General features: G+C 38.7%; 1 protein-coding gene across 1 annotated transcript; it reads right to left on the bottom strand.

The window, feature by feature from the left end:
• Positions 1–2,795: 2,795 nt before the first annotated feature.
• On the bottom strand, positions 2,796–9,853 carry LOC149082993 (uncharacterized). The gene is made up of 3 exons (XM_089236908.1): positions 9,825–9,853; positions 5,902–6,281; positions 2,796–3,731 (listed from the first exon to the last, which is right to left on the bottom strand). Exons 1-3 carry the CDS (start codon positions 9,843–9,845, stop codon positions 3,392–3,394), a joined length of 741 nt encoding a protein of 246 aa, XP_089093034.1. The 5' UTR covers positions 9,846–9,853; the 3' UTR covers positions 2,796–3,391.
• Between the last annotated feature and the right edge of the window lie 3,549 nt (positions 9,854–13,402).

Here is a 13,402-nt window from a genome sequence, read left to right as displayed (position 1 = left end):
TCAACCTTTTTGACTCGTGGAGCCCTTTCTGGTATAAAATTTGTAGGCCTATTTTTTATTTATTTATCAGAGTTACTGATTTATTTTTAATTTATAAAAATATTTATAATTATGTTTTTTGCGAATTTACTGTTTCTTATATTTTTGTCGAGTTGCCGCGGAGCCCGTGGGGAGTGCACACATAGCACCAGTTGAGAACCGCTGTCTTAGATGAAGCATATCTCACGTACATACTTCACATTACTATACACACACATGCCTACTGTAGTCATATAATAAGCTCACTTACTATACAAAGTAAGAAAGAGGTTTTTAAGGCAGATTTATGAAAAATTCTGGATTTAAGAAGTAGGGGTAGTGGATAAGAGAGGTTCCAGTGTTTGGTGTAAAACAGTTAAAATGAAACTCAACCATTTTCAAACATAGTATTTTAAATGCTTTTAATCTTTCCGTTTCATGTGCGTAAATAATGATAATAAAAAAGTAAAATTTTCAATATATATAAAAAAAAAGTTACAATCTTTATATACAAGTGTGTATGCATTCATTATATATTTGTTATACATTTCGATGGATGGAAGTTTTTTTTTTTGCAAAATTTACATTATATCCAGAAAATACACTTTTTTTCAAAACCAATTGAAAAGATTTATGTTTTTATGCACACTATATCAACTACCAAATACATTTTTCTCACTATTCCTATTTTTCCATCATATTCTTGGCAGCCAAATTTTAATATTGGACGTATCTGGCTTGATGATTTGTAACCTTTGATGCTGCCTGCAGCTGAACAATTCTGGGTACAAACCTTCAATTCCAGAATTTGCAATTCGATAATACATATTTTCAGCAGTTCAATGTCAGTTGTAAACTATAATTTCTAGTCTAATTAGATTGAAATAGATCATAAAATAAAATGTCGATGGAAAGTCATTGATTGTAACTTAGATATTAATCAATTTTGAAACACATTGTTTAAACTATAATGGTTAATTTTTAATATTCTTCCTGACAACCGTAAAATTGAAGGGTAATGGTTAAACTTATATGTAAATAGTTAAGTATATATAGTAATAAGTATAGTTATAGTTAATGAGTATATAGTGGGTATATATCGGGGGGAAGTGAAACACAGAGTTGAAAAAAAATGTGTGTGAAGGGCAGTACTTTTTGGAACTGGGGGGGGGGGCAACCACCCTGGGCTGCAAAATTTAGGGGGTTGCAGTTTTTTTAGGTGGGAACAAAGAACAACATTATGAAATTATGGGATTTTAAAATTTTTGTGAAGAGAAGTAGAATTGAAATTTATTCAGTGTAAAATTAATATAGGATATTAATATAATATGATATACCAATATCACAAATCACTTTATTCTTGGAATGGCTTTTGAATACTTTCTTTGTGTTTTTTAAAAGTCTACTACCACTTGGGAAGAACCAAAATTGAACAAATTTATTTTTTTATAAAGTTTCAAAAAAAAGTATAGCACATATCAATTAAATTTTCTCAAATCAGTTTTTCCCCCCCTTGACAAAATTTCAAGCAATGCCTGAATGTTTTTCTAATATTTGATGACTAGAAAGATAATAGCGATTATAAAATTTGAAATGTTTATATATTTTTTTATTGGGTTTATCCTCTTAGAATTGGTATTTTTGGTAGGCTTGTGTTTCAATAATTTGTTTTTTTTTATAAAGTTAGAATTTTCATTTTTAACAAATCTTGCCAATTTGTTTGATGATTTTGATGTATAGTATGTAGTAGGTTTGTATTTGAATGCAGTTTAATACTCTATTTCTCACTGATGGCAATTTTAAAGTCTGCATATTTTGTAGTTTTTGGAAAAATTAGCAATTATTTTAGTGATAATAAGTGAGTATTGACTAGACAGTCTCATTTTTGTTATACAGGGTGATTACTTTGATTATTTAATTCCCTTTGCTACCTTTTACTGGCGAACCATTGATCCTAGAGGCATACCAAATTAGAAAAGTATCCAAATTAGATCCAATTAGAAAAAGTATCCAAATTAGATCCAATTAGAAAAAGTATCCAAATTAGATCCAATTAGAAAAAGTATCCAAATTAGATCCAATTAGAAAAAGTATCCAAATTAGATCCAATTAGAAAAAGTATCCAAATTAGATCCAATTAGAAAAAGTATCCAAATTAGATCCAATTAGAAAAAGTATCCAAATAACGCCTAGATCTCAGATACATTGGTCATGTTGCAAGGGGCTGTATAGTTAATAAAATAAAAAAAAGTTAACTAAAAGTCAACTTTTTTATATGGACACCCTGTCCTAAAAAAACCCAATTAAAAAGTTGTCCTATCTCTCCTGAGGCCGACAGAAAAATACCATGTTTGTAAAGGCAATATTTGTTGAGATATTTGATTTCAAAATCAGAGAAAAATGGGAAAGGGCAGCATAAAACTAATGGACAATGCTTCTTTCTCTCATTTATGTTGTTCTTTCCCAACTTTTCTCCAATTTTTGAAATGCTATATCTTAATGAATATTGCGTTTAGAAATGTGGGATTTTTTTGTTGACCTCAGGAAAAGACGGGGAACAAACTAACCTGGGTTTTTTTTTTGAGGAAAGGGTGTCTGTATAAAAAGTTAACTTTTTTATGTTAATAACTACAGAGAGGGAGCACCTTGCAGCATGAATTACACATCTGAGGTCTACACATTATGTGGATAAGTTAGTTTTCTAACTGGAAGCATGTCTCTAGGATCAATGGTCGGCTAGTAAAATGCGACAAGGGGAATTAAGTAATATCTCCCCCCCCCCCCCCCATTTATATTTTTTTGGTATGATTCTTCATTTTCCCCCTTCAGATATTTGACTGATTATTATTCTAGCGATGTGACCGTTATTCAGGAGTTTTATTATGCAATGGAAATTATTATTTGCCTGTAAAAGAGAGGTGCCAGATCTGAGGAGTGACCATTAAGAAGACTTTTGCTGTAATTAAGTTCAAGTTTTGTAGCTTTATAACATAACATCCTAAGTAGAGTTTATTGGTGGCGTTTGTTGAATTCATCTCCCACATATTTTTCATCAATGGAATTAATGAGCTGAATTTTTCCATTTCATTATGATTCTAAACACTGGCTTTGTTGCAGACCTTGAATGTTTCAGGTTTAAAATCCATATGTTTTTGGATCTGATACTCATCAAAATAATGATCACACTTTGCAGTACAACATCTGCATTGAGTGCGATTCCAGTTGAAAAATTTCAGTTGATGACTTGCAAAGGTGTAATTTGCCCAACTGTTGGCAATCATAATGTTTCTTCATACTCTATGGTGGCAAATGTATCATACCTGATTGTAAAGTTTCACTTAGACTTGCTAATTGAATATGAACAAGATTTCAACTATCTCCAGTCATCATCCCATTCTGTGTCTAAGCTAGGTAAACTTTTTGCATTTTGAATGTCTGTGTTTGAAGCTGCCCAACCGGAATCTCCATTTGTGCTCCATCCACCACCGCCTCCACCTTTATCATTCCATCCACCTCCTCCTCCAGTGTTCCAGTCACTTCCACCTCCTCCTCCAGAATTCCAATCACTACCTCCACCAGAATTCCAGTCACTTCCGCCACCGCCTCCGGCATTCCAGTCACTCCCTCCGCCTCCTCCAGAACTCCAACCTCCCATGCCTCCACTGCTGCTTGGCCAGTCACTTGAACCTTTACCGCCTCCTCCTCCCTTTGATCTGTAGAATAAAGAGAAACAACCTAAATAGTGCACCATGAGATCATAATATGTGATGTTATATACAAATTGGTCATTTTCATTCAGAAAACATTTCGATTTATTTTTATTCCATGGATATGGAGATCATGTAACTACCCCGTAACAACTGAATTCAAATTTGCCAGGATATTAGATACTAAAATTTTTGTTTTTTGCAACTGCTTTTCTTGTTTTTTCAAAATCCTGGATTTAACTTACAAAAAGTAACAGAAACTAGTGGTTTCAATCATTGATAACTTGCCAAATTATCATTCAAATGTTACAGAGTGAATTTTTTTCATCCCAATACAGAGAGAAGTAAATGTTATGCTTTTGCTCTTTTTGATTGGGACCATATATAACTCCCCTTTATCCGAAAATAATCATTTTTAGGGGTATAACATCACAAAAGTTATGTGTATTTATTTTGCTGATTATTTTTCATTTTCCTTTGAATTTTTAAAATGAACTGCATAACTTTTTCTCTTCATACTTTTCATGAAACGCCCCCTTTGATGAAGTCAATATACAATATACGTCATGTTGCCTTATATCAGGCCTGTAGCCAGAAATTTCATCTGGAGGGGGACCAAAGTGATCGAACAATAGATCTGACCATCTTTTTTTCCTTTTTTCAGTCATTTTCCCACATTTCGGAGGGATCGAGGACCAGACCCCCAAGTCTCCCCCCCCTCACTACGGCCTTGCCTTATATGCAGTGCCGTCTTAAGGCATGGGCCTACCCGGGCCTCACAAAAACGAGACCTGATTGAAATTTTCGAGAATTTGTTTGATAGGGCCTCAGCAAAATCAGTTGGCCCGGGGGCTCATGATGCTCTTAAGACGGCCCTGCTTATATGGAGTAGATTTATATTTCTGTGAATTGAAATATGCCACATTATAAATGATTTTGAAAAGATGTTATGAGCTATGAGTATTAAATTAGCATTATAATTACCGCTCATCACACACACATAATTTACACATAATTATAGCTAGTACCATAGTGTGCCTTTTCGTTGCCCCGGGGCAGACTTTTCCTTTGGGGCTCTTCTTGAAAGGGTTGTTATTATGCAAAATAAGTATAAATTTCTTGCAGCCCCCATTCTGTGATAATTATGACATACCCAATGGCTAACCATAATTATTATGGTTTTCTATGGCAACCCTAACGGTAAGGAATATGAATATCGATATCTTATCGATCCATATCTAGGGATATATAGGGTCTTGCCGATTCGCAAATTTCGGACATTAGCCGGGTTAAATGGGCCGGCCAGTGCACGAAGTGACCAACTTCAGGCTTTGGCAGTAACATATAAATGAAAGAATGACGTCACTCTCCGCAAAGATACGATGGTTTTAAACAACTGGCTTTTGCGAAGATGAATTTTTGGAAAGAAAAAAAATTCAACTGCCTTTGCGGGGGAATCGAACCCACGTCCTTTCACTTTTTGGGTGAACGCACTAAACTCCAAAGGCACCGAATCTCTCAATCTATCCTTAGAGCTCGTGTGCACTGAAAGGGCACCGTCCATGTACAGCAGTGATTCCCAACGTGGAGAGGTAGAAGCTACGGGTATAACATAGGTTCCTATGGGTTAGATTGCTTTAGGGGGCGATGGGAGAAAAAAATTTCTGAAGAAGGGGGCGATGGGACAAAAAAGGTTGGGAAACTGATGGACAGTGATCCTTTCATAAGTCGCCATCTGGTGGCAGCGTCAGCAGTTGTGAGCTTGGCCTGAGTCAAGTCCGGTCGTCCATGTGCGGTCCCTTTCAGTGCACACGAGCTCCAAGGAAAGATGGAGAGATTCATTGCCTTTGTAGCATAGTGGTCTAGGGCGTTGGTTCGATTCCCTACAAAGGCAGTTGAATTTTCTTTCTTTCCAAAAATTCATCTTCGCAACAGCCAGTTAAAAACCTTCGTATGTATAGTTGAGAGTGATTTTTTTTCTTTCTCAATGTTCTTTTTTTCCAAAAAAAAAAAGAAGAGCATGTAGTCAGCATTATATGCAGTAGTGATACTGTGAGCAGTAACTTAATGGCTGAATTAACGAGGCTCGGACCCGAAACTGTTGAAAACTTTTGTGTGCTCTGAATTCTCGTCTGTACACATACACACACACAAAAAGCAAAAAAATAAAACTTACGGCATCGGAATGGGTATGTATTTGATTTTGACGTCATCTCCACCGCCATCATCGCTTCCCCCTCCTCCAGTATCACCTTTGTTCCCACCTTTCATCAAGCTTATGGACGGTAATGACGGCAAGGGTATGGGCATCGGTATAGGGATCGGCACCAATACGCCCTTGATGCCGAGTATGTGTTTCTTCATTCCACCCATCATCATCTGCATCATCATGTGCTGCATCATCTTTTTGACTGAGTGGTGAGCATTCGTCGGTAGGCAACATGTTGCGCTGAATAAGATAGCCAGAACGATACGAGCTACGTTATGAGTTGAAGAAGATACTGATCTTGACGTCGATAGCCTTTTACTTTGTCTCCTGGACCTCATTATGTTGTTCTGAAAGAAGCATTATTAGCATTAATAATGGCTAAACAAGTCAGTATAGAATCGGGTGTGCCAGTCATTCTCTTTGTCGGCAGTGGCGCATTTACACGGGATCTTAGCGGGCTATAGCCCAGGGCGGCAAGTTCTGGGAGGCGCCGAATTAGAGGATTGAGTTACCAAGAAAATTATTATAATGGGAGAAAGGCCATTGCGTGTGCAAGCATGTGGCTGATCAGAAGAGTGACCTAGAGCGTGTGCAAGCATGAAGTGTGTTAGTATGAGAGTGACCTAGACAGCAGGTAGCCTGAGTAGCCTCCGTAGGTACTCAATGGTGAGCCGCTGTGGTGGTCGAGTGGTCATAATGACTGACTCGCATCGCGGGGATCCGCGTTCGAACCCTACCGTCACCGCAGTGGTGGTCGGCTGAAGTTGGTTTCCTGTGGTTCCCAACTTCGAGGCGCAAATGCGAGCCGATCTCCCCATTAAAAAGTCTCGCCACAGAGAGCAACACGCCTACAACGATAAATTATTCAATCATTACATTTCACTCACAGTTAGAAAAATTGGTGGCAGATGGCAGCACGACACATAACAAGCATTACACAGAAACAAACCTCACGTCAGGTTTCACTACACGTACACACACATTCCCGCATGTACCAATTCGTTAGAGGTTCCGCAGAGGAATATGGACGAGGTGCATGTGTGGTTTAGTAGTAGTAGTAAGCGGCCCAAAGAATTGCCTAGAGAGTGCAAGCATGTGGCTGATAAGAGTAACCTTGAGTCAGGGCTGTCTCAAGAGCATCACGGGCCTTCGGGCCGAGTGATATTTCTGGGGCCCTACCTGGCAAATTCTTGAAAACTTCAACCAAGTCTCATTTTTGTGAGGCCCCTTTTCTCTTGTGGGCCCATGCCTTAAGACGGCACTGACTAGAGTGTGTGTGAGCATGCGAATAACCAAAAGAGTGACCTAGAGCGTGTTCAAGCATATGGAGTTTCTAAGAGAGTACGCAAGCATGAGAGTGACCAAAAGAGTGACTTAGAGGCACCAACTTATTTATAGGGTTGAGGGACAAGCGGTTAAAATTCGAGGAATGAGTGGTGAAAGAATGTAGAAAGGGGGGGGGGGGCTGCGGCAAAATTCGTGTAGCCCACACGCGGCGAAACCATAAATACGCCTCTGCTTGTGAGAAATCATGATGTTAGTTCATTAAAGTATCAACTGATATTGACATACAGGTCTAAAATGAAAGGCCTTTCATCGATATGTAATCTGAGATTAACGTCATCAATTGCTTAGAATTCATTACTACTAAAACACGGGTCCATCTAATAATCAGGGCCCGTCCTAAACGCTCGGGGCCTACCCGCGCATTGCCAGTGGGCCTCGTGATTTGGTGTTATGATTTTGGACAGTAAGTAAGCCTATATAAATTATTGGTAGACAAGGTAGTAAGGAACTCAGAAAACTACTTTGCTCGAGCCCCATAGTGGTAAGACGGCCTTGCTAATAATGCACAGACGTCAGGTCGTGAAGATGACCTGTGATCTTGAGTGGTTCACTAATTTTAGGGGGCGGAGACGACGACCAAAAACCCCGTTTTTAAATAATTGATTTTTACAGAGAACAGGGGGGGGGGGTGACAAAATCACACCCTCTTGAAAAATATTAGTTAACACTCTCAACGGTATTGACGAGATATCTCGCCACCTTAAAATCCTCTTGTTCCGTCAATGAAGAATTCGGATACTGCGTTGTGCCCCCCCCCCTTCAAGAAATGTTGTCCATACCCCCCCCCCCCCAAAACCTTATCAATTGCCAGTGAAAGGAGGCAGTTTTTGTTGTCATTTTGATATGAGGAAAAAAGAAAGACAGTATTTTTCGAATTCAAAATATACCGTGTTTTTCCCCTTCGGCGTTGACGTGTTGGAATATGCGTACAGTATAAGAAAGTGATTCCCAACGTGGGCGTTAACGCCCCCTGGGGGAGTGATGGAATGTTCCAGTGGGGAGGCGGTAGAAGCTACGGGTATAACAGGATCCTAAGGGTTAGATTGCGTTGGGGGCGATGGGACAGAAAAGGTTGGGAAATTATGGTATAAGCAATAGAAAAAGATTGAGATTTCTCTTCCTTTTATTTTTTTAATTTTAATTCTCAGAGTTTGGGGGGGGGGAGGATATTATCACCTGCAGGAAATCGGAAAAAACATGAAAGTACTCAGCGTTCCGACCCCCCCCCCCCCCAGATAGGGCCTCAAGTAGGATGGAACAGTCGGGTCTGATGTCCCGAGTGTCGGACAGGGGGGGGGGGGCAAATTTCACTTTTTAACCTCTCCTTCAACATTATAAAGGTGTTCCAAAATGAGTGCTTGCCCCGGCTGACGAGGCATCTAGTGGCGGTTCTGCCCCCAGACACAATTAAAATGACATATTCAGTTAATTGCTATGCTCATGATGACTAAGAGACCCCGGTCGTTCCAGGATGAGTATATGATTTAAGACTGCTCTGTCTCCATGAAGTCATTAACCCCCATTTGCATCTTAGAGGAGATATAGGAATATCTCTATACCAGCAGTTCCCAAATACTTTCAGTCGTGGACTTCCCGGAAATATAAGTGTTTGCATAGATCCCCCCTCCCCTCCCATTTATAACAGAAAAAACTACAGCAACCTCTCAGCGAGAATGTTCTCGAACAATGGAGAACATTTTATTCAGTACTAGTAAATGTTATGCGATAGCGTTGTAATCTACTGGACTGCAAAAGAACTAAAACAACGTTTCATACCCCTCTGTCAAGAGCTGTCGTCATAAATAGAATTTTAGTCAAATCATGACAAAATGTGTGTGTTTTCAGCGGTGCTTTCGCGCTATAATTAAAACTTTTCTTTTCTAGTAAAGTGTGAGATTAGGCTTTTAAGTTCTCTTTTTTTATGATTGTATAATGCGGCCGTGGATGGATCTCTGGAGGTCCAGGAACCCCCAGTGGGGAACCACTGCTCTATACCTCCTCTGATTTACATCTTCCTTCTAAATTCACTGCATGTCCCGTATCACCGTGCATCGATAAGAGAACGAGTTTTTGCGTGCTTTACGAGCAGATTATTCTGCACCTGGTGATGTCCCCCTTTTATGGGCATCTTTTTCTCAGCCCCCTCGTTGGACAAGGCCTGTTGCGGCCTTGTATTTGCATTGTATTGTATTTTTAAGAGAGGATGTCCATTCCCGAATTATTCAAATTGCACATTGAAATGAGGATTGGAACTAACTACTACAACGAACAAAAATTTAAATAAGTTCGCGGACAACACGTCGAACAGAAAAAATAGGTTTCGGTATCCAAACTCACCAAGGATACTTCATGTATCCGAACTCAAGTTATTGAAACAGAGTTGCAATCAGAAATTACATAAGTTTATACCCATTTCATAAATTAATTAATCAAGTATGTTTTCCAAATTCCGTTTCCTGATTCCAAGTAAACATTTCCGGAAAAAGACCGATAACATCTTGGTATTTAAATTGAAAAAAAAACAAAAAACATTGGTCACTCACCTTGCTTTGCGATCTTCCCATATTGAAGCCCGTAGTAAGCTTGTTTTCAGTTTATATACGTTTAATTTTATTTTTCATAAATTTGCGTGTTCGCGGTGACGTCATATTTCTTTTTTACTGTAAATTCATAAGGAAAATGAATTCGAAAAAAAAGTAAATAAAAATCAACCCAGAAGAGAAAAATGGAGGAGGTCATGTACCCCTGGGCAATTCAGTTTTTTTAGGCTCTTATTTTTATTGTTATTAATATCTCGAAGCCAGCAGAGAATGAACAAACACTCCGTTAGCGTGAGGATGCGAATCAGTGACTTAGAAAGTTCTCGGGAGCACACTCTCTCTATTTTCGAACTTTCGATAGTTTCTGAACGGTCTTCTCAAGCTATTTAATGTGATTTGTGTGACATTTATTTTACCGTGTTTATTTGTTTTCTTTTCTCCGAAGTGGATCGCAAAATTTACGTTGCATTCTATGTTTTCTTGGCCCGAAAAAAAAAGGCCGTTATATCGAATTCGTTGACCATGAATGAATTTCTCTTCCAAAATGGATGCCTCTTATCGCAGTGAGCTGGTTTCGAACTAATATCGCGGAACAGGATCGTGTTTTTAGGGTGAATTTCGTTTAAAAAAGAAACTATTTTCTTTTCTAAAGAAAAGCATTAAATATCAATAAAATGTCAAAAGAAAAAAAAACCTAGCAGTTGAATGTAACGTCAAAAGCGGTTACAACCACAACTCACCTTTAACGTCAACAAATGGCGATCCGGGCTGATTCCCAAAGAACAGTGGTTCTTTTGTCAAACTTTTGTCAACAGCGGCTATCTCAGCTGATTCATAGTTCATCTGCGGTTCCACAGAATAGTTTAGTATAGCGGTTCTCAATTGGGGCTGTCTGGACCCTCAGGGGTCGATGGATTTTTATTGCGGGTCCACGGCCCAGCTGTAGAATTAAAAAAATTCAAACCTTCTAGAGCAGATACGTTCTGCTCTAGACGGTATTGGTAGAGTTCGTAGGTGTCCTATTCATTTGTGATTTGGTCAGCTCATTTTTGTGTCTGATACATGCAGATGAAAAGGACAAGCTCCTAGAATGGCCAAACTGTTCAGTTTGATGCCTAAAGGATCCTGCACAAAAAGGACACGTTCTCTGAAAACATAGGCTTTCTCCCTTTTTTTCCAATGCATTTTATATTATCTGAATCTTTCATTTTACATGAACTAGTTAAAAAAATTTCATAACGAGAAGTGGAGGTACGTCTGGAAAAAAATCGAGGTGGATATGAGTTTATCGGGATCGAGTGACAGCAATTCTGGTGATGATTGACACTAAAATCATGATAAAAATCACTCTCGCGACGTGGCTGTTTTATGTTAGCGCGTGCATCCGTATCACCAAAAATGCTCGTTAGCCGAATCTGTATTCGTTTGCAGAGGCAGAGAAATCACGAAAAAAAAAAATCTTCGTTATCAGCTGTACTGTTATTGCTGGTATTGGTGTCATTGTACAATACCATACAATTATTGCATGAAGAACATACAGTCGACGCTCGTTACTTCGACCGTTACGATAGGTCATAAAATTTTTCCTATTTCCGCCATGTTAATTTTTATCCAATATAATAACCAGTAAAGATCATTCATTCCATTACAACGACTGAACTGAGCTCGGTTCCCCATTTTGTTTTTGTTATTGCTTATTTTTTTTTTTTTGCAAAGGAAATGGACAAAATCCGTCATTGAGTGTGTTTGACCATGACCTTTGATGCTTGGAGAAAAAAAGAGAAAAGGTTGTCACTTCTACGGAAAAACCCGGGGTTAAGTAAGGCCCTCACTGGAAACAGGACGAACTGCACTCATGCGAGTCGACTGGATGATGTTTATGTTACCCCCCCCCCCTCCTGTGCTTACCATTATGTTTTATTTTCTCACGTTTTGACTCACTCCCACTTCCCACGTGGTTGATTTTTGGTAATTTTACTTAATTTCTCAATGTCAGAATATACAGGCAAAAAAAATAGGTTCCATTCTGGAAACAAAATGTTCCAAAATTATATTCATTCTACATGACTGTCTTAAATGAATGGAGTGCTATATCTTTAAGCCTCGAATTAAAAATTTTGGCCGAAGTCGATAAGAAATTGATGTCGAAAGCCAAATGGCGAAATCATTGAATATTCCAAAGATTATTTTGTCCACCATAACTAAAAACTTTGATTCACAACTACGAAAGCAGAAGAGTTGTGGGGGGGGGGGGAGGGTTCTTTCTTCACGTAGTCGACTATGCAGGGCCGTAACAAGGCTGGGGCATCCAGGGCACTGCCCCTGGGCTCCGAGCCGAATGGGGCCTCACAAAAAATATATACTTATCTTGCGTAAAAAATACGACTACGGGAAAAAGAAATTCCAACAGTTGGAAAAAGCAGAGAAGCTAAATTTTATGATTTTTTGAAAATGTTCAATATAACGACCGCCCAATGTAACGAACGTTTTCCGTGGAACGAAGCGAGTCGTTATAACTAGCATCAACTATATTTAATGCTGTGAAATTGTATTTTTTGTAATTATTGTAATCTCAATCAATTTTTTTTATGATACGCAAATTATAAAAATGCGGTAATACATTTTGGAATATAAATGGGGAGTCGGTATGAACATTGATCTTCGCTACAGGGGGACTGTGATGCACGGATCTTAGACTTACTAGGGGGGGGGGGTTTGCCACATCAAAAAGGCTGGGAAGCACTATACTAGAGCTATTAATAGCGCTCAAGGAAATCGTGTCCGTGTGTTCAAACATTTCACTTTCATCACCAATGTTTACGACCGTAATTCCAAGTTGACGCTTCTCCATAATTTATATAAGTCATTCAAGAGGAATGGGATAAGTTTGGAAATTCTCCCTCCCACGGTCGTTTCTCTTTTATCTCTCGAGGCAACTACGACGAGTCACGCTCAGAACATTTAAACCCTTGAACCAATACACCGTACAATAGTACTTTCATGAAGTTTATTCATTGATGCATGAATTGGGCGTTTATGATATACGCGGATATGCCTGTCTGCATAAGACAGACCGACAGACAGACGTAATGACATACGTTATTTATTTATTCATTCATTCATTTGATTTTTCGATGGATTCACACTTGTCCCACCATGAGTATGACTGGAAAAGAAAAATCACATTACTAATCACAGAAAAAAAAATCGAGCTTTTCCTCAAAACTTTTTGGAGTTAAAACTTGATCTTTAAAAGCTTGTATAGCACGGTCTACCGAGTTCCCTCTCGAGCGAGGACGTTGTTCCCTGTTATGATGATGCTGGTGATGACGACGTGAGAAGTAACCTCCCCTTCAAAGTTTTCGAATTTCTGGCACGCAAGTGTTCTCACATATTTCTTTCCATTTAAAAAAAAAGAGAGAAGAAGAAAAATGTATACTATCATATGAGATTGTCTTACTCGGTACCCTGTCAACTTGGAAAATATTGTGCGAAATAAATGTGAAACGAGACAAGCAAAATTAAATACCGGGTGCATCACGCACAGCAAATTACTGGCGAACCGAGATCAGCGACGTTTT

The sequence above is a fragment of the Pholcus phalangioides genome, unplaced genomic scaffold (genome assembly GCF_987345545.1).
Source record: "Pholcus phalangioides strain wild (caught in Gottingen) unplaced genomic scaffold, Ppha-v1.0 ptg000009l_1, whole genome shotgun sequence".
NCBI classification, from domain to species: Eukaryota; Metazoa; Arthropoda; class Arachnida; order Araneae; family Pholcidae; genus Pholcus; species Pholcus phalangioides.
The sequence above is the reverse complement of the archived record's forward strand: the minus strand, read 5'-3'. Positions and strand labels throughout refer to the sequence as shown.

Excerpts from the sequence above, each read along its gene's own strand:
- LOC149082993 (XM_089236908.1), bottom strand. The coding sequence starts at position 9,845 with ATGGGAAGATCGCAAAGCAAG. Across the intron at positions 6,282-9,824 it reads TGGGAAGATCGCAAAGCAAG|AACAACATAATGAGGTCCAG; the intron begins GTGAGTGACCAA and ends TGCTTCTTTCAG. Across the intron at positions 3,732-5,901 it reads TACATACCCATTCCGATGCC|ATCAAAGGGAGGAGGAGGCG; the intron begins GTAAGTTTTATT and ends TTTATTCTACAG.